At 42.6% G+C, this 22,248-nt stretch overlaps 2 protein-coding genes across 4 annotated transcripts in view; one reads left to right on the forward strand and one right to left on the reverse strand.

Moving 5' to 3' along the window:
* Nucleotides 1-18,848, reverse strand: part of LOC126271893 (prolactin regulatory element-binding protein) — a 103,253-nt gene extending 84,405 nt beyond the window's left edge. The window contains exon 1 of the mRNA XM_049974273.1: nucleotides 18,371-18,848. Coding sequence (XP_049830230.1) covers nucleotides 18,371-18,511 — 141 coding nt within the window. The 5' untranslated portion in view covers nucleotides 18,512-18,848. The remainder of the gene's footprint in view (nucleotides 1-18,370) is intronic.
* Nucleotides 18,200-22,248, forward strand: part of LOC126271894 (metallophosphoesterase 1) — a 118,660-nt gene continuing 114,611 nt past the window's right edge. The window contains exon 1 of one of the 3 annotated variants that reach the window (XM_049974275.1): nucleotides 18,200-18,244. In XM_049974275.1, the coding sequence (XP_049830232.1) occupies nucleotides 18,215-18,244 (30 nt within the window). In that variant the 5' untranslated portion in view covers nucleotides 18,200-18,214. Of the gene's footprint in view, nucleotides 18,245-19,043; nucleotides 19,143-19,263; nucleotides 19,343-22,248 lie in introns of those variants that run through there. The other 2 variants (XM_049974274.1, XM_049974276.1) reach the window with 2 other exon arrangements.

Genomic DNA, 22,248 nt, shown 5'->3' on the forward strand with positions numbered 1-22,248 from the left:
TGTATAATCATTATAAAAACTGTTGTAATAATGTAAATGTAAGGAACAATTTTGAAACTGTATAAAATTTCAAATATGGAAACAAACTTTTATTTCACTTTCCAGATTTGATAGTGTGGGTCGTTGCTGAACGAATGGGTGAATGAAAGAATTCATCTTGTCAAACCAGAAGATTTTTGGTTTATAAACCTCGTCAGTGCCAGCTCTAGACCGTTCGCTTTCGATTATTTGCTTCAGTTCCTGACAATATGAACTCCTCAAGTTTTTAAATTTCGTAATTACTTCTTGTGGTCCGAATCCTGGAACTTGTAGTGCATCACTAATTCTTTTGGCGGCAGCCATTCTTGCATCTCAGTCTCTGTATTCTTCTCTGCTTACATCATACAAGACCTGCTCAGTAGCGTAAAGTTCCTCACACGACCTTTAATGGCACTAGTTGCCATCTTGTTGTTCGCAGCACTAGATGTTGTAACCTGACACAGCCACAGACGAGCCAAACTCACGACTGAAAATCAAACACATTTGATATGAAGCATGAGCCCTCACGCCTGCCCGTGACGTCACAGTCAAACTCACGTCTCTTCGTTCATACGAGTAGTGTTTCATGACAGCATGTCTCACGCTAGCGTGTCACACCCCATGAGAACTCGACTTAAGACTGTACAGCACACAGAGGCTTTGAAGGTCACTGAGATAGTTGGAGTAGATGACGAAATTGAAAAGTGTGTCAGCAGATGTACTGTGTGGTCTGACACAGGGTGAAGAGCTCTGCTATAAATACTGAACAGTGTTCCAGAAGCTGATACCGAAAAATGTCGGTGCCAATGATGAAGGCACACTCGTCACAGTGCTCTGTTCGAGGGCCCATAAGTGTACACAAAGCTACTATGGCGAAGTTCTGTGCGAAGGTTGTAAAACTGAAGGCGACAGAGTGAGGCTGAAGTAGTGTCCTTAGGAAGCGAATGAAATCCAAGATGAACACAGGCCACTGCACGCAGCCAAGGTGGTGAAGGGTCCATACACACTGGGAAAGTTGCAGATAGCATGAAGTTAAGCTGCCGGAGCAAGAGCCCAAAGCCAACTCCAGGACGTAACAGAGAGGAGGGTTGTGCCCCATACTGGTGATCAATGAAGGAGGAGGCATAGGATGAATGGTCACATATGTCAGACAAAGAGCAGCATGCATATCTGCCCAGGAGAAAGTCATGGTGGCAGGACAGTGGTAAATTGGCAGCTTCTGCTTACAGACTCTCAATCAGCTAATGAAAAAGGCACCAGTGTCCAAATGGAGGCAACGATGGTGTATAGTATTGAGACAATGGCCATGCATGTGCATAAATGAAACACTCATAGCCTAGTTCCAAATGCACAAGGGACCAGTACAAACAAAGGGGGTGGTTCTATCTGCTTGCCCTGAAGTACTGCTACGACATTGAGGGACCACATACAATGGGCTGTCAGGTCAGACATGTGGAAGGGCCAAGAAAGTTTCCTATTGAGCATGAGCCCCAGGAATTTCGTAGTTCCAATGAACAAAAGAACAACATGCCCAAAAAGTAAAAATGGTGGAGTAAACCAATTGCACTGCCAGTAATTCATACAAACAATTTTGTCAGTGGAAAAGCGAAAGTCATTGTTGATGCTCCATGAGTGAAGATGATCAAGACATTGCTGAAGACACCGCTCAATGAGACAAGTCCATGGAGAATGGCAATAGATTGTAAAAATCATCAATGAAAAGGGAGCCGGAAAAGCCCAGTGGGAAACAGGCAATTATAGGATTAATGGTGATAGCAAAAGATGATTCTCACAATGGAACTGTGTAGCACACCATTTTTGTGAAGAAAGGTGTCCAACAAGCCAGAACCCACACATACTTTGAAAACTAAGTCTCTTAAAATTCCTGAAGGAAACAGAACATGTGGCAATGGAAGCCCCAGGTGTAGAGAGTAGTATGAAGCGCTCTCTCCAAATCAAAACACACGGCCACAGTCTGGGACTTCCACAGAAGAACATTCATGACATGGGTGGACAAAGTGACAAGATGGTCAGCTGCAGAGCAGTGCACTCAGAATCCACACTGAGCAATAGTTAGTAAATTTCGAGACTCTAGCCACCACACCAACTGGGTGTGAATCATGTTCCATCACCTTGCAAACACAGCTGGTGAGAAAATGGGACAGTAGCTAGAAGGAACAATGGCTTCACACCAGCTTCTAGCACACATGTCCTCTGCCTAGATGAGGTTGTACACATGAAGCAGAGTGTGCTTGCTCACACAAGCAAGATGCTGCAACATCAGAATGTGAACACTGTCTCCCCCAGTGGCGAAGTATCAAGATGAAGTGACAGTATGATCTAGCTCCCTCATAGTAAAGGCAGTAATGTAGCATCCATGATTCTGAGAACAGAAGAGTATTGCTCATGCCTCCTCCAGTCATTTCTGATGGAGGAAGTCAGGATGATAGTGGGAGGAGCTCTCCACAAAATGATGGCACACAGTGTTGGAGATAGCAATAAGGTTTACTATGACAGCATCTGCTATTGCCAGACCAGAAATTGAGGAATAGAGGTTGGCCCACATGATGGAAGACAGAGTGGAAATGTTAAAAGAACTAGTGAGTGAAATCCAGCTAGCTTTCTTGTTATTCCTAAGAACGCAACGACACTGTGCATGCACCTGTTCATAATGAATGCAGTTTATTAATATCACAGGATGACAGTTAAAAACGTGGAGGGCAAGTCTCCATGTGCAAATTACGTCATGGCACGCATCAGTCCACAAAGGGCCCAGGATATGGCGTGGTAATGACGAAGTGTGAGGAATGAAACTTTCTCCGGCAGTAAGGATAACATTTGTAAGATATTCTACATGGTCATCACAACTGGCGAAATGTTTTCCGTCGAACGTCGCCAGGGAGGTGTCAGCCTTAGTCAGCTGCCATTTGGGTATGCATGTAGGTGGGTTAGGAATCAGCAAGTGGATAGCACACGAAAAATGGTCACTTGAGTATGTGTCAGAGAGAATGGATGACTTGAGACGATGGGCAAGCTGGGCAATGCAGAAGGATAGGTCCAAATGGGAATAGGTGTATGTGAAGTGCTCCTATGTTAAGGCAGAAGAGGTTAAGGCGATTAAGAAGATCAGCCGTGAATGTACCTCTCTCTGACAGGCTTTGGGAGAACCCCAAATGGGGTGATGTGCATTCAAGTCACCAAGCAGCAGAAAGGTGTGAGATAGCTGTCCAATAAGTTGGAGCTAAGCCTGTCCTGGTGACATCGAATGACGGAGGGATGTACATCTACATCTACATCTACATCCATACTCCGCAAGCCACCTGACGGTGTGTGGCGGAGGGTACCCTAAGTACCTCTATCGGTTCTCCCTTCTATTCCAGTCTCGTATTGTTTGTGGAAAGAAGAATTGTCGGTATGCTTCTGTGTGGGCTCTAATCTCTCTGATTTTATCCTCATGGTCTCTTCGCAATATATACGTAGAAGGGAGCAATATACTGCTTGACTCTTCGGTGAAGGTATGTTCTCGAAACTTTAACAAAAGCCCGTACCGAGCTACTGCAGAGTTTTCCACTGGAGTTTATCTATCATCTCCGTAACGCTTTCGCGATTACTAAATGATCCTGTAACAAAGCGCGCTGCTCTCCGTTGGATCTTCTCTGTCTCTTCTATCAACCCAATCTGGTACGATCCCACACTGTTGAGCAGAATTCAAGCAGTGGGCGAACAAGCGTACTGTAATCTACTTCCTTTGTTTTCGGTTTGCATTTCCTTAGGATTCTTCCAATGAATCTCTGTCTGGTATCTGCTTTACTTACGATCAACTTTATATGATCATTCCATTTTAAAACACTCCTAATGCGTACTCCCAGATAATTTATGGAATGAAATGCTTCCAGTTGCTGACCTGCTATATTGTAGCTAAATGATAAAGGATCTATCTTTCTATGTATTCACAGCACATTACACTTGTCTATATTGAGATTCAATCGCCATTCCCTGCACCATGCGTCAATTCGCTGCAGGTCCTCCTGCATTTCAGTACAATTTCCATTGTTGCAACCTCTCGAAACACCACAGCAACATCTGCAAAAAGCCTCAGTGAACTTCCGATGTCATCCACCAGGTCATTTATGTATATTGTGAATAGCAATGGTTCTATGACACTCCCCTGCGGCACATCTGATATCACTCTTACTTCGGAAGACTTCTCTCCATTGAGAATGACATGCTGCATTCTGTTATCTAGGAACTCCTCAATCCAATCACACAATTGGTCTGATAGTCCGTATGCTCTTACTTTGTTCATTAAGCAACTGTGGGGAACTGTGTCAAACGCCTTGCACAAGTCAAGAAACATGGCATCTACCTGTGAACACGTGTCTATGGCCCTCTGAGTCTCGTGGACGAACAGCGCAAGCTGGGTTTCACACGACCGTCTTTTTCGAAACCCATGCCGATTCCTACAGAGTAGATTTCTAGTCTCCAGAAAAGTCATTATACTCGAACATAATACGTGTTCCAAAATTCTACAACTGATTGACGTTAGAGATGTAGGTCTATAGTTCTGCACATCTGTTCGACATCCCTTCTTGAAAACGGGGATGACCTGTGCCCTTTTCCAATCCTTTGGAACGCTACACTCTTCTAGAGACCTACAGTACACCGCTGCAAGAAGGGGGCAAGTTCCTTCTTGTACTCTGTGTAAAATAGAACTGGTATACCATCAGGTCCAGCGGCCTTTCCTCTTTTGAGCGATTTTAATTGTTTCTCTATCCCTCTGTCGTCTATTTCGATATCTACCATTTTGTCATCTGTGCGACAATCTAGAGAAGGAACTACAGTGCAGTCTTCCTCTGTGAAGCAGCTTTGGAAGAAGACATTTAGTATTTCAGCCTTTAGTCTGTCATCCTCTGTTTCAGTACCATTTTGGTCATAGAGTGTCTGGACATTTTGTTTTGGTCCACCTACCACTTTGACATAGGACCAAAATTTCTTGGGATTTTCTGCCAAGTCAGTACATAGAACTTTACTTTCGAATTCATTGAACGCCTCTCGCATAGCCCTCCTCACACTACATTTCGCTTCACGTAATTTTTGTTTGTCTGCAAGGCTTTGGCTATGTTTATGTTTGCTGTGAAGTTCCCTTTGCTTCCGCAGCAGTTTTCTAACTCGGTTGTTGTACCACGGTGGCTCTTTTCCATCTCTTACGATATTGCTTGGCACATACTCGTCTAATGCATATCGTACGATGGTTTTGAACTTTGTCCACTCATCCTCAACACTATCTGTACTTCAGACAAAACTTTTGTGTTGAGCCATCAAGTACATTGAAATCTGCTTTTTGTCACTTTTGCTACACAGAAAAATCTTCCTACCTTTTTTAATATTTCTATTTAGGGCTGAAATCATCGATGCAGTAACCGCTTTGTGATCGCTGATTCCCTGTTCTGCATTAACTGATTCAAATAGTTCGGTTCTGTTCGTACCAGAAAGTCTAATATGTTATCGGCACGAGTCTGTTCTCTGTTTAACTGCTCAAGGTAGTTTTCAGATAAAGCACTTAAAAAAATTTCACTGGATTCTTTTTCCCTGCCGCCCGTTATGAACGTTTGAGTCTCCCAGTCTATATCCGGCAAATTAAAATCTCCACTCAGAACTATAACATGGTGGGGAAATCTACTTGAAATATTTTCCAAATTATCCTTCAGGTGCTCAGCCACAACAGCTGCTGAGCCAGGGGGCCTATAGAGACATCCATTTACCATGTCTGAGCCTGCTTTAACCGTGACCTTCACCCAAATCATTTCACATTTCGGATCTCCGTCAATTTCCTTTGATGCTATTGCACTTCTTATCACTATAAACACGCCTCCCCCTTCATTGTCCAGCCTGTCTGCGGTATACATTCCAATCTGAGTTTAGGATTTCATTACTGTTTACGTCTGGTTTCAGCAAACTTTCTGTCCCTAGTACTATACGGGCGTTGTGACCGTTTATTAATGAGAGTAGTTCTGGGACCTTTCTATAGACACTCCTGCAGTTTACTATTAGCACATTAATATTGTTATTCCCTGTTGCATTTTGCCTACTCCTACCTTGCCGCGTCTCAGGAGGTGTCTTGTCGGGCCTAGGGAGGGAATTCTCTAACCTAAAAAACCCCCATCTGCACTCCACACATACTCCGCTACCCTTGTAGCCACTTCCGGCATGTAGTGCACGCCTGACCTATTCAGGGGGACCCTACATTTCTCCACCCGATAACGGAGGTCGAGAAATTTGCACCCCCAGCTCTCCGCAGAATCGTCTGAGCCTCTGGTTTAAGCCTTCCACTCGGCTCCAAACCATAGGACCGCGATCGGTTCTGGGAATGACACTACAAATAGTTAGCTCAGTGTCCACCCCGCAAGCGAGGCTTTCCCCCTTCACCAATTCCGCCAACCGCCTGTACAAACTAAGGATGACATCTGAACCCAGACGGCAGGAGTCATTGGTGCCGACATGAGCAACAATTTGCAGTCGAGTGCACCCAGTGCCTTCTATCGCCCCTGGTAGGGCCTCCTCCACATCTCAAATGAGACCCCCCGGCAAGCAGAGAGAGTGAACACTGGCCTTCTTCCCCGACCTTTCCGCTATTTCCCTAAGGGGCTCCATCACCCGCCTAACGTTGGAGCTCCCAATAACTAATAAACTCCTCCCCACGTGCGCCTGCTCAGACCTTGCTGAAGGAGCAGCCACATGTCCACTCACAGGCAGAGCGGGCGATGCCACACGGAAAGCCTCCACATTTACCCTCCGCCGCGGACGCCGCTGAACCCGCCACTCCCCTTGGGGAGAGGGTGGCCCAACCGTGCCTGGTACCTGCGAAGATGTCTCGACAGCAGGGACAGTGGGTGAAGCATGTAACACCTGGGATGTACCTTGCGACGCACCAGACTGCCCACTGCCGCTACACTCCGAGGCAGCAGCCTGAAGACGGCTGACCGTGGCCATCAACACGCTCAGCTGTTCGCGAAGAGTGGACAGCTCCTCCTGTGTCTGTACACAGCAGTCACACATCCTATCCACCCTAAGGAATCAATTTACTAAAGAGACTTAACTTTTAACTAGACTGCTGTAAATGGTACTAAGAGAAAAGGTCAAGGGAGGAAAGAAAGGACAAACTGCAACAGCTTGAAGGTGGGTAGTCAAGGAGATATGGTGACCATGAACCTCATCCCATATGAGCAGCATGACTCCCCTGTGAGATGGAATGCCATCCTCAGGGGGAAGGTCAAAACAAACTGGGAAAAAATGCAAGAGCTGAAAGCAGTTGTGAGGGCATAATTTTGTTTCCTTGAGGCAGGGAACAAGTAGACGCTGTGATTCTAAGAGCAGCCATAAATCCACTTTGTTTAATCGAAGGCCACAAACATTCCATTGAAGGAGAATCATAACGGGGAAAAGTGCCAAGTTCCAGCCTTCAAAGACTCTGCTACAAGGTGCAGAGTCTGGAGGATCTGGCTCCATGAGATCTACAGAGGTGTCAGCATTCTCCCTCTGTTGATTTGCGAAGTCCAGGGCAGAAAAATGGTTGGCGGTGCGCACCGGCGACACAGAGGTTGGCTGGCCAAGGTTATCACATAGCAACACCGCCAAAGAGGAACTCTGAGTCAGCGAAGGAGAAGATTGTTTGCCTTTGTTTGACTTCTTGGAGCCTCTCCAGTTGCAAAGGAAAACTCAGATATTTGTTGGCTGGAAGGACAGAGGAAGTCTTTGCGAGAGTATTCCTTCTGTCCTTTTTACCCCGCCGGTTGTGTAGCAGGTGACTTCGGCAGGAGGTGAATGTTTGGTGGCTTGTTGCACAGGTGGATGAGGAGTCGGCGATGCTACCATGACACTGGGCAATTTCACAACTGCAGTGCTGAATATGAGGTCACATGTCTGCGTTGCCATGTACTTCATGGAATGAGATGTAGCAAGTACAGGACTTAAGTGCCAGATGGTACAATGCAGGGTTTGAGACTAGCCAATAACTTTCAAGTGACCCGATAAGGCACTTTTTCCTTTGCCTGGATCTCCTGGACAACTGCCTCATCGAGATACAGGGGACAATCTCAAGAGCAGGCAGCATGGTCTCCATTACAGCTGATACAGAGGGGAGAAAGTGGTGGACAATCGCCCTTGTGCACATCCCTACCACAGGTGACACAGTTGCCTGGGTGTCAGCAAGGCATTCGAGTGTAGTTGAAACAATGACACTGGTAGCAGCGCACCTCATAGCCTGCTTTGATCTTGGAGAGAGGCACCACTCTATCAAAGGTGAGAAACAGAGTGTGTGTGGGCACCCAACTGGATGCCCCCCTCATAGGATGGCTCACCCACCTTAGGTGATTGTTCACACCTTAGGTCACACCTTCCGAACACCTGACAGAGGAACCAATTGGCAATTTGGGATGGTAGCAGTTGTGGTAAACACCTTTCCCTGGGCCTGGCCTGTACCAGGGGTACATGTGAACCATACCTGTTGACTCGGGGCTGGGAATTATGCATTATCCAGTCACCTGTTACACATCAGATGTGTTGGCCAGCCTTCAAGAGCGTACAGGAAGAAAGAAGAAAAAGAGGAACCTCAAAAGTCGAAGCGGAGGAAGGATAGGAGAAAGGGAACAAAAAGTGAACAAAAAAGGGAAAAACGGACTGAAAAACAGTGGGGAGATTGTTCTTAAATGAGCTACTGACAATGCGGAACACACAATGAAAAAGACCCCAGACATGTTCCCCAAGGGAGTGGAAAGGAATAGCAACAGGACCAACATACAGCACAGAAGGTAAAGATGTTGCAAAGGCTAGGGGCCCGCGGTTCCCAAGCATGCAACAAACAAAGAGCCCCCTGGGGGTTCCATGGTGTCTGTACTGATGACAGAGGCAGCAGCCAAAGCTGCAAGAAGCTTCCGATCTGTCCCGACCAATGCATACAGATGACAGTGAGTGGGATGACTGATGGACAGGGCCTGCACACAATGGTGAGTGTCACCTGGACATCGAAGTCCACGACAAAGGATGCTGGCACAGGCAGCGACAGTGGCGGACTAGTGAAGAGAAACTCTGGCAATGGAGACCTGGCTTTCATTCCCACCAACAGTGGCAGTGAGAGTCACCAGCACTGGCCACAGGAAACAAAGCTACTGTCAGTGCTGACAAAGCCCCAAACACCAGGGTAGGCTATCATGATAAGGCCTCCCTAACCCCCAGAGTGGCCAGGACCAATGAAGAATGTGTCATCAGGTCCACAGCCCAAGGAATGGGGCACCGTGTCCGTCCTGGGGTGCCAGTAATTCCAGTAGTGTGCCACAAGTCGATCTCCAGTGCAAACTACGATTAAGCAGTGACCGGATTGGCTGTGAATGGTCAGAATACTGTGAATGTGGTGAAATGCCCTAGCCCAGACTGGCATGTTGAGCATAGATGTCAACAAAACTGGAACTGCTGGGAGATGCCTGCTCAGCAGCAAAAGGTTTAGCAGTGTCCGTAGCTTACAGCCATGTAGCAGCTTGATGACTCTTGGCCTCCAGTGACATTGTTCCACCACTTTTCTCCCCTCTGTATCAGTTTCAAAAATGTAAGAGCCTTCTTCCCTAGGAAATCTGCATACTTGTGCATTTGTATCTCAAATGTTTGGACATGGTGTTTTCCCCCTTGCCGTTCGACTGTGGATCAAAGGGAGCTGCCGTGTCATGGCGAATGACACTGTGTGTACAAAACTCCTTGAAAAATTGTGCTACAAACTGAGGAAATTGTCCAAAATGAGGATGCAAGGCAAACCTTCTATGGAGTATATCTTCGACATGACCTTGACAGCCATGTTTGCAGTTTCGGATAAACAATGAACGACCTAAGAGATATGAGAAAAGTATCAACTGCTAATAACCAGAAAGTGCCTAAAAGGGACCAGCTACCGTATTTACTCCAATCTAAGCCGCACCTGAAAAATGAGACTCGAACTCGAGGGAAAAAATATTTCCCGAATCCAAGCCGCACCTGAAATCAGACTAGAAATTCTAGGGAAGAGAAAGTTTCAGGCAGCACCTCCAAATCAAAACAAAGTTGGTCCATTGTAATATGAGACACAATTTAGGTCGAAGAATGACGATACAGCTACAGTAGTTTGGTTCGAGTCGTAAGGTTAGCAGCTACGCTTTACCAGGTAGCCATTGCTATGCGCCAGGCGCTCCATCCGTATTTATACGGGTACCCTTCCTTTTTCACGTGCTTCGTCTGGTTTGAATCGATTGCTTATTTTTCTTTGATCTGATAAGTGCCGTTCTCTTTGTTATGGGTGTTTACGTCACTCTAAGCTGAAAATGCATTCTTTTAATGTGTCATGCATTGTTTGTCACATTCTGACAATGAGTGTTTACGGCCTGTCGCCGCTCGCGGTATGGCTTGCTTTTGTACGCGCTACTGCCGCTTACAAGAAGAAGAAGAAGAAGAAGAAGAAGAAGAGAGGAAGCGTCTCATTAGCGAAACAATGGCAAGAGACTGCTATTTGTTGTTACTTAGACTGCTGCTTTCTTTGATAATGATCAACAAGAGCCAAATAATAGACTGCGTATGATAGAAGATTTTCTGAACGAGAGTTCAGCGAAAATTTTTCTCGGTTTGAAAATATTTGCAGCTGCCTCTTTAGTACATTACATTCTGCACAGAAATTAGAGTCATCTTAGATTTAAAAATCTAGTCAATTTCCGTGCTTCATTTCTGACTGTCTCACTATTAGGCATAAAAATAATACGAATATAAACATGACATGGTATGTATATTCATCTGCGTTTGCTGTTGTCTCACTCTAGTTTCGAAGTTTATTAGGTAGACAGGATTTAAATGAGATAGCAGCAAACACGCAAGGATACATGGCAAAATGTTTATATTCGTATTATTCTTATGGTGAAGAGAATAGGCCTACTGCATGTGATTCATAGTTCATAAAAGTTCGTATTAGCAACCATCCATTCTCACAGGTAGGAAAAAATTCAGAACTTAGAGTTGGCCATATTGACAAACATCCCAAACAGTCTTGTCAGTCGGATTTTCGTAGTACATTGAAATGCTGCTACATTCGAAGATGAACAATACGGAATTTTAATTATTATTTTTTTTAATGTACGAAAATGTAGTGGTCGAAACTCGTTTTCTACCTTTTTTTAAATTTATTTGCTGACGCACAGGTTTTGGCGCCAGTATTTATCTTTGTGCCTGCAAAGCATGCCGGTGTAGTGTTAGTTGTAGCGGCACCTACCAACAATTTTCAGAACTTCCGCTTACTTTGTACTCGATTATAAGCCGCAGGCGGTTTTTTGGATTACAAAAACCGGAAAAAGTGCGGCTTAGATTCGAGTAAATACGGTAAACCAATGTGGACCCTTTTCTAAGTTGTGTGGGAACCAGCCATGGAGAGATGACAAAAAAGGAAAAACCCAACAGAGTTGTGAGAGATCCTCCACTGACACTGATGTAATAAGTGGAGGACCTCCTGCCATAGAGCCGCTGGAACCAAGGCGCAAGGAGTAACCCCTCCTGTCCACATGAGAATAATGCCATCCTAGTGGGAGAGGCAAGTGTGCAATGAATAAAAATTCAAAGGTGGGTTCAATGCCCAACATGGCAAACAGTCAGGCCACCAATGTTGCACAACCTGCCAGAGTTCCGGATCCACTGCCACACTAGAGGCAATACGAGAACTGGTGATGAGGAACGCAGCCACCATGGGCCTCGCCATCATATCCACTTGAAAATAAGCTGTTCCTTCTGGTTGAATGAGGGGAGCCAGGACAAAGCATCCATGATCACATTTTCTGAGCTGGTGTGAAAAGGGATCACGTAATTGAACTGGGACAAGACCAGAGCTCAGTGCTGCAGACAATGACAGGCTTTGTCCGGTAAGGAACCCTATGGGATAAACAGGGAAACCAAGTACTTATGGTCAGTAATCAAATGAAATTTTGCACTACACAAGAACTGATAAATTTTAAGGCATAGTAATAGCAAGATTCTTTTTACACCTGAGAATACTGTTGGTGAGCAAAGTTGAGCATTTTCAATGCAAAGACAATAGGCTGTCAGGTACCATGTGAGTGGAGACGGGCCAGGACCACATCTACCCTATACTGGGACATGTCCATGTCCAGGACCAGATGCATGCCACATCAAAATATTGCAATACATGGTGCAGAGCAGTGACCTTCAACTCACCACAAAGCCAAAGCTGACTGGACAGGTTCTCTACAATCACTATGGACGTAGTCCTTTCACTTGAGGAAATGCGTCAAACTGATCCCAGTGATATTAAGCAGTCCAGCTCCATCTCAGCCAGGTTACATAAATTTACTGGCACTGGCTGCACCTGAAAAAAGTGAAGGCAGGCAGAGGGTTTGAGGGTGATGTGCACTGTGAAATTGTTTGTACAACATAACCCTGGAGGAAAGAGATCCAAAAACTCAGACCACAATGAATCCAATTTGCGATAAGGCACTTGGTCTAACACCAGATGTATCGCTACTGCAAGAGGAAAACAAATAATAACAGAGGCATCAAACCGAAACAAATTTTCAGTACTCTCATTATTAACCACCATGTACATAATAGCCATGCAACTGACTTGTACACTATGTTGGCCATGAATGGGCCGAGAATAGGAATCTGCTGTCTGTCACAGCTCACCAGCTGACACTTGCATGACAATAGTGGGGACTATAGCCTGGCACATGTCTGTGAGCCAATTTGGGATTCAGCGGCCCACTGTTGACTTGTAGGACAAACGGGTTACCCATTATCTGCAATTAAATCAAAGGTTTGTTCAGGCCTGCAAGCAATGGTGAACACAACAATGAAACATTATGAATATCCGTGTTTAATGACTCGTGCAAGCAATGGTGAACACAACAATGAAACATTATGAATGTCCGTGTTTAATGACTCGTGCAACAACTCACGGTGGGGTGAACACCAAGGGGGAGGTCATTGAGATTGACATACCACTGCTATGTGACCACCTTGTTTACATGTATGGCAAGAGGCCCAACACTTGGAGCAGGCTGTCCACTCGTGCTGTATGAAACAAGAGGGGCTCGAAGAAAATGACATTCCCTGTTCCTCCTCCTGACAACATATTTGTCTTCATCAGGATGGCTGGCTTGTTTGTGGTGTGGCTACCTCCTCTTCCCTCAACACACCAGGCTCCATACACTGGGGCTGTACACTGTCAACAATAGTAACATGACTTCAAGCCTCTAATTCCTGCCACAAGAAGAACTGTCTGCTGAGCCTCTGGGCCAACATAGCCAACAACTGATCCAACGCAGCCATATGCACCTGCTGTTGTTGCAGAATTGACTGGAACAAAGCCTCCATAGAAGAGACCAATGGCACAAAAACCACAGAATTCAGTTCACGCAAAAATTCAGCCCACAGTTTCGCCATTTGTGTTATAACTAGGAACACAAGGAAACATATGACTGTAAAAGAGATACAATTTATTGGGTCACAGAGTGAAATCAACAAGAATACAATTAAAGTAGTTTACACACATCTCACACATTAAACAACCGAGGGCCCGGAGGCTTGTGCATGCCCTTATAGAGACATTATCCACATCAGGTGTCACTGGTATAGTGCTGTGCATACATGGTGGACCTGGTGATGGCAGTCGGTAACCGAGCTGCCCCAGGCATCTGCCTTGGGTAGTTGTGGTATGCCGTTTATATGTCGGTATGCACAACCTTGCCACAGTGGCCTGACTTACATCCACTGTGGGCAGCAGTCACAGTTACTTCTTCTTGAAGTCTGAAGGCATTTCTCAATATCATACATCTTGTATACCACTGGAATAGTTTTGTGTGGCCAGCTCTCCAAAGGCTTCCAGTAATACTGGGGGAATATCACCTACTCAAGGAGCCTTGTTTCAAAAATGATCTTTCAGCATTCTATCAAATTATTCTCAGAGTATCATGTCTCCTAAGCCATTTCACCTCCTCTCTCTTCTTCTTCTATAATATTGTAACCAACTTTGTTTTCATTCTACATTTACTTCTCCATACATACTCCGCAACCAACTGTATGGTGCATTGTGGTAAGTATCTTCTACCACTACTAGTCATATTCTTTCCTGTCCCACCCACATACAGAGTGAGGGAAAAATGACTGTCTACATGCCTCCAAATGAGCCCTAATTTCTCCTATCTTGTCTTTGTGATCCTTATGCAAAATGTATGTTGGTGGCAGTAGAATCATTCTGTAGTCAGCTTGAAATGCCGATTATCTAAACTTTCTAAATAGTGTTTCATGAAAAGAGTGTTGTCTTCCCTCCTGGGATTCCCATTTGAGTTCATGAAGCATCTCAATAATACTCATATGTTGATCAGATCCACTGGTAACAAGTCTACCAGTGCACCTCTGAATTGCTTTGATGTCTTCCTCTAATGCGACCTGGTACGGTTTCCAAACACTCTAGCGATACTCACAAATGTGAGACATTAGTATCCGGAATCCGGTCTTCTTTTTAGATGAGCTACAATTTCCTAAAATTCTCCCAATAAACCAAAGCCAACCATACAACTCCCCTACTACTGTTCTTAACTGCTCGTTACATTTTATATCATTTTGTAACATTTCACCTTTATTTTGAATCAATGTAAGAAGTTACACTGCTAATGCTGTATTCAGACATCACGGGATTATTTTTTCTACTCTTCAGCATTAACTTATATTTTTCTACATTCAGAACAAGCTGCCTTTCATCATACCATTTATAAATATAGGCTGTCTACATATTACTTTAATTTTACTGCTTCCCCATCTTTCCACAATAATGGCTTGGCTTCTGAGCGCTTGATATTAATACACCTGTTTCTCTTTTCTCTCTATTTAATTCCCCTATATGTTCCATTTATCCTTCCCCTCATCATGCATGTTTCTACATCCTTCCGTTTCCTTCTAACCATTCCTGTTTAGCCATTTTGCATTATCTTTTAATCTCATTTTTTGTATATTGGATATTTGTCTGCTTCATTTTATTTATTTTTGTGTGTTCTCTTGTCTTTTTTTTTTTTTTGCCAAAGCTACCCATTTGTCTTCTATTTCAGTCATTTCAAACTTCCAGTCCAATGTTGCCTAATGCTGCCTCTAAAATGCTGAACAATCTCTGATTCTTTCAGTCTATAGAGGTCTCAACATCTTAAATTTCTGCCTTTTTGCATTTTCTTCAGTTTTAACCTTCAGATGATAACAAATTAATTATGGTCACAACCTCCACATGCCCATAGACATATCTCCCAGTTTATAATCTGGTTTTGAAATTTCTGCTTTACCAATTATATAATGAATCTGAAATGTTCCAGTAGACCTGGTTATGTTCCACACACGCACAACCTTCTAAATTATGCTCTATGCAAAATTCTACCAGGAGGCTTTCTCTTTCATCCCTTTCCTGTTTAGCCATTTTGCATTATCTTTTAATCTCATTTTTTGTATATTGGATATTTGTCTGCTTCATTTTATTTATTTTTGTGTGTTCTCTTGTCTCTCTTTTTTTTTTTTTTTTTTTTTTTTTTTTTTTTTTTTTTTCCAAAGCTACCCATTTGTCTTCTATTTCAGTCATTTCAACCTTCCAGTCCAATGTTGCCTAATGCTGCCTCTAAAATGCTGAACAATCTCTGATTCTTTCAGTCTATAGAGGTCTCAACATCTTAAATTTCTGCCTTTTTGCATTTTCTTCAGTTTTAACCTGCAGATGATAACAAATTAATTATGGTCACAACCTCCACATGCCCATAGACATATCTCCCAGTTTATAATCTGGTTTTGAAATTTCTGCTTTACCAATTATATAATGAATCTGAAATGTTCCAGTAGACCTGGTTATGTTCCACACACGCACAACCTTCTAAATTATGCTCTATGCAAAATTCTACCAGGAGGCTCTCTCTTTCATCCCTTTTTCCAATCCCTGTTCTCCTGTTGCATTTCCTTCTCTTCCTTTTCCTAGTAACATATTTTTGTCCATCATCCCAATTAAATATTGGTGTCCTTTAACTAGCAGAATAATTTTCTTTATCGTATCATACATTTTGACTTGGTGTTGACCAGAAGTCCAGTTCTTCCTGCCAACATATTCTGATAATTCCAACTATACCTAGCATCAACCTATACATTTCCCTTTTTAAATTCTCCAATCTATCTACCTGATTAAGCAATCTAATATTCCACACTCCAACCTGTAGAAGGCCAAGTCTTTTCCCCTGATGACACGATCGTCTTGTGTAGTCCTTACCTGGAGACCTGAATGAGGGACTATTTTACCTATTGAATATTTTATCCAAGATTATGCCATCATCATTAAGCCCTACAGAAGAGCTGTATACCATCAAGGAAAAAACAGTGACTATAGTTCCCCCTTGATTTTAGCCTTTTGCAGTACCATCACAGCACATTTTAAAATGTATGATCAGTCAGTCAGACACACTCTTCCCTCTGCAGCTACTGAAAAGGCTGCTGCCGTCTTCACGAACCGTAAGTTAGTCTCCCCTCTTGACACATAGCCATGTGTTTTGATTGCACCCATGGTATGGCTATCTGCATTGTTGAGGCACACAAACCACCCCATCTCAGGAAAGTCCATGGTTCAAAGGGAGATGCTTCACTTCAGCCATTATGGTCAGATAAACCATTTTTTATGGGACCAACCACTACTTCATGAAAAAGAGTTGATTTAGAAATACATTATCTACTTATGTTGCACTGAGTAGTCCTAGTCTTGTGAGTAATGTTGCTGCAGGGATTGAAGAAAAGCCTAACATCAGCAACTCAAGACTGCTTCTATCAGAAATATCTGAGATGAAATCAACATTAAAATTTCTACACAGAATCACTTTTCAGGTATCTCTACTATGTCTTAATAGTACCCCCCACCGCCCCAACTGCTTAATGGAAAGTCAAACATCTCCAGCTGGAGGCCTGTACACTATCAGAGATGCTACCTTTCATATTTCTAAACATATTACTAAAGTACAGCACTTAAGGAGCTGTTCAATGTAGACTCATTTGCACCTACGCAAAAAACATGTATTACATTTACAATAATGCGAGACTAACTTACATCCACATAGGTGCATCTGCTATGTATGATGTCCTGTTATGTGTAGCATACTGATCTCTGTCACAGTTGCTGACATGCATTCTACGTGTAGGACTAATATGTTACATTAATATCTCCAGATTTGCAATTTCTTGACATGGTACAAGAAAATCATATTTCTTATTTAGCTAACTTCTCACATTGTTATGGAAAAATTCAAAAGTATCATGCTTTTTACACTTTGTGCTGTTCCAGCTGCTAATTTTTCATTCTCTATTGAAAGCACTAGAAATAGTGTTTGAACAGTGCTCTGGCTACACTGAATAATTCTAGAAATTTGTGCAAGTAACCTCTTGCTTGATTGTGACTGTCCCACTTGCATGGAGTATGAGTCTAGTAATATGGCACAACAAAACAGTATGTAAATAAAATAATCACCCTACTAAATCTTGCAAACTGTTGCTATCAATTGCCCTCCAAAGAAGAAAGGAAAAGAAATAATTGTAATGTTTCAGCTGGTTCACTATTACATATAATATAAAAATGTAAAATACTTATGGCACCCCAGTTCATTCACTCTGTTTCAGAAAATAAACGACACATACTTGCCAGACTTAACTGAATGATGGAAAATGACTGACTGGCCCTTCTTTCCAAGTTATAACTTCTACTGGTGATGTCAGGTACACACGTAGAGGATGAAATGTAAACACACGTTTGTAAAAGAAGCATTGCAGTTTTCACAATTCCCATTATGATCTCACATAGAATAGTGTGAAAGGTACTGGCATGCATTCTATATGTACGACTAACATGTTACATGAACGTATTCAGAAATCAAAAGTAACAATTTTCTTTAAGGCACTCACTGTGACTGTAATAATTAGGAGATTTCGTTTTACGAGTCTTTGCATTTCCAGCTTATTACTGATAGACTCTCCAGTAACTGTTGTGTTTACATTTCTTCATCACTAAACTTTTGTAGCTTCAAAACATTCGGATTACAAAATCAGTCATTACACACTTTATTGCAGCTGTCATCTGAATGTTACTGAGCACATAGCGAAATGCCAAAACTGAAACGCGCCAATGACACATTCCAATTGCAGCAGATACGAGGTACAAAAATTTTGTTAAGTTATGTCATACGCCACTGAACAACCACGCCAAAAATATCTCTAGCAAGGAAGTTTTTGTAACTCTTTAGACACAAAAGCTGGTAAAACAAGCTGTTGCTCTACTTACAAAACCATTGGCGACGCCTGTTTTCGAAGAGCCACCTCCTCCTGCGACAAGTATATGATGATTTGTTATCATTTTAACTACGTACAACGGAAAATTAACTCTTGCGAGTAAACCTTCTTTATTTCTTCGATTTGGTGACATACTGAATTTATAGGATACGCGAATGTGGACACAGAAGAATTTCACATGTAATTTAATTATTCAAACACGATAAACATGCTGACGGCTTGTCCTCCACGTACTTTTTTAACAGCAAAGCATCAACAGCAGGGCGACAACATGTGATTAATGAATGCTGTTGTGCGAACGCCCCATTGTTGAATATTTTTAGGTGAGACACATTAAACGAGTTCATCTTAACAAATTTACTTTTCTGAAAGAGGAAGGGTCACTTCTGTTATTAGTTATTTGCACTGAAATATCAAACTGACGTTGCTCAATGTTGGCAGCATGTATCACAGTTGGTTTGTTGTCAAATGTTCAGCCACGGAAAGCGTGCGTAGCAGACGAATGTTTTAAATTTTAGTTTTGTGATCCAAAATATAAAATTTAACGGTATATGCGTACTATCATAATTCAGTGTCAATAAAGTGCGTTTTCCGAGATATGGAAGATAACGGAAGACTGCTAAGTTAATGTTGTGTTACTACAAGAGAAACTAAAAGATGAAAAAATGGGACTGAGTCTTAATAATAATGTAAAGTTCGCTTGTGCTGCCCTGGCACTGGTGTTCTTCTGTGAATATGTTATTTACTACGTCGTGCTACTCCAGGTATGCATTATCAGACTACACGAAGAGGCATATACACGACTCAGTTCGTAAGCAATCGGTACTAGCTCTTCCATTCCAGCATTATTAAGGCAAGGAGTGCATTACGAATGTTTTGTTTCAGCCGCTTCTAAAATACAATAAATCTGATATCGTTTTGGTCAACTTATTTATGGACCCTTGACCTTCGACAAGTTACTCAGGTACCGTAGCGTCCTTTCCCATATAATTTATTGCTGATGAAAAGTGATAGACAAGCACCCGCTTTTAGATGCTGAAAAAAGAAAAAAAAAACTGCCCTTGTCAGCGCACCTTTTAACTATCGAAAGTGCCTTCGAAATGAGATTTTCGTGCTCATTCCTTTTTATACCTTTTCATTTAGTACTTATCAGTTTTTTTTTTAGTACAGTGGAAGACTAATTAGTCGATTGAAAGCCCTAACGCCCAAGTAACTGTCTAATACTGCGTTTTAGCGATGGCTGTACTGCTGCTGATTATGGATTAAATAAGACCAAACATTCTACGTCATCAGTCCCCTATTCATCCCTAAAAGAGGAATTAGAAGGCTACACCCGATCTGTCTGTCTCCAGCGTAAATTCTGTGTGTGAGAGTGAGCAAGTTTTCTAAATGTTTGTGTAGTGTATATCTGATGTAGGACATGGGTACTATTACAGTATTCACCTAGTGGGGCGTGATAAACTGCCTAAACAAACCACATCCAGCCCTTGCCATTAACCCACCAGGATGCCTTCCCATCCCAAAAGTGGCCACTTTAACATGCATGGCTGTCTGGGTGGATAGTAAACAGATATTTCCTCATGATGAATATCGTAATAATAGGTACTGCATCAGCTCCCACCCTCCTCTTCAGTTTTGCTTTGGAAACTTTTTATTAACCCAAAAATCCATGGGATCTTAAAGAATCTGGTGTTAATTCAGTTTCCAATGCTCCCTCTCTTCTTATGCACATTATTTTGTTTCATATCTGTCCAGAAAACTAAAACCAAATTCTTGGTATATGTATTAATCATTTTTTTCTAGTTGTGCTGTGAGATATTGCTTTTAGATACAGAATACTTTTTTCATATCACATCCCCATTTAACATTGGTCATGATTGTCAATATTCAGCCACCTCGTTTGAACGTGACAAATATTTGCACTAACATAACTAATGCTTTCTGTGCACAAATTTATTAGCCTCTGCCATGTTTTTTCTGCAACGACATAGCTTTATTTCTTATGCAGAAATAAAAATACAGCTGCTTAAAGTACCCATATGGACATCTAAAGAGTGTTTCCACATGTTCCTTTTTTTTTTGTTATGTATCGCTGAGGCAGCATCTCAACTCAATGGAAGAAATGCTTTCTTTCACCTACTCAACTGCCTGCCATTAAACCAAAGGCTCATGGTGGAAAGGATGCAGAAAGCATTCTTTTCCGTATTTACTGAATTTTGTACACTATTTACATCACTTAAATTTGTGACTTGTCAATACCTGAGTTTATCTTTCCATGTAACTATGAACACTAATAAGTTTTTCAATTACCACATGTGCAAATCTAGTGCCAATCATGATGATTTTGACTAGCAACAGCTGGCTAGTTAGTGATACTAGAACATGAAACACTAAATGCTGTATTAGTTGCTTAACTTATTAGTTGCTTAATATTTACTTGATTACAATGGTATCTTTTGAGAGAGATTACATTGCTGGTTATTAAAATTGCAACACTGTGAAGGTGATATGTGACAAATGTCAAATTGTCGTGAAGTGTACTGCATGGTTGGAAATTATAACAGTACCTACAGATGGGTGAGGGCAGCGACTCTGCCGAAGATGGAACCTGGTGCAGCCGGAGACGATAGTTTGTAGATACAGGAGCTTCTTGACTACTGCTTGTTTACAGTCATTGGACTTTGAAGCTACTAGCATCAATGACAACCAAAGCAAGTATATCATTCAGTATGCAAAGAAATCACACTGGGTGGGTGCCTTCTGTGCAGCTGCTGCATGATGGAAGGCTCACGTTTCCTGACCCACACCATCTGGCCTAGTATAACCATTCCATGGTGATTACTTCAGACTGCACCATGCCCAGTGTTGTAGGACATGGAAGTACCTTGTTGATATCTCATTGATATCTCACCATGAGTAGGGCTGATTGGATTCCGCATCCTAGCCATCTGAAGGTAGAAGAATGCCCGAGTGTCCAGATGGGCAGGAGTGGACAGTGTCTCAGAACCTGGTGACAGTAGATAGGGCATCATCATCAATATGACGCTGAATAACACAAGCTGCGCATCGCACTGCTGCCCAGCTGTTCTACGATGAGACTGATCCTGGACTGGTTTAAGTGCTGCTGCTCACAGCTGACTTCATGTTAGTTACTGCATTTGAATGTCATTACAAATTATCTGCAACAGATCCAGGGCAGCTGTCAATGTTGGCAGTGAGTGTTGACAATGCCTTGCTGCTGCTAAGGGGCACTGATAAAGCAGGGACAACAGCCAATGGCAGTTGATGTCCATTTCCTGGTGCACTGTTCTTGGCTCCAAGCTCTGCTTCAGTCCTGCTCTCCCTCCTAAGATAAATCTGATCTCCAGATCACTTGAAAACTGTCTATAACAAAAGCACTAATTTACTTCATTCACTCTGACACTGGATTCTTTTCACTATGCACACTTATTTTCTCACTGCACAAGCACATGGTTCCACATACCAGGTTTTTTCCCCCCACAGTTAATACTGACCTTTGTCAGACTGTTTCTCATTGATGCCATTATTACTGGTTTGAATCCCTAGGCTGAAGATTGGCAGGGAAATAATTTTGATAGCTTTCTGCTTTTGGTGTACTAAGCAATACCTGTAACCTTCAGAATCATGCAGGCAGCAGAGGCTGAGGTTCCTGTACTTACAAACTGCTGAAGATGATGGGTATGGCACTTTGTTACATTAACTCACTGCTGCCGTTGGATAAGCAGCTGCCAGCAGCAAGTCGTATACTCTTAGCTCACTTATTTGTTACATAGTTTAATTCTTAATTTCTTTGTGTGTTTTTGGGTACTTGCATTGTTTAATTCATACATTTTGGGCATGTTGTAGTAT

Source organism: Schistocerca gregaria, chromosome 5 (assembly GCF_023897955.1).
Source record: "Schistocerca gregaria isolate iqSchGreg1 chromosome 5, iqSchGreg1.2, whole genome shotgun sequence".
NCBI classification, from domain to species: domain Eukaryota; kingdom Metazoa; phylum Arthropoda; class Insecta; order Orthoptera; family Acrididae; genus Schistocerca; species Schistocerca gregaria.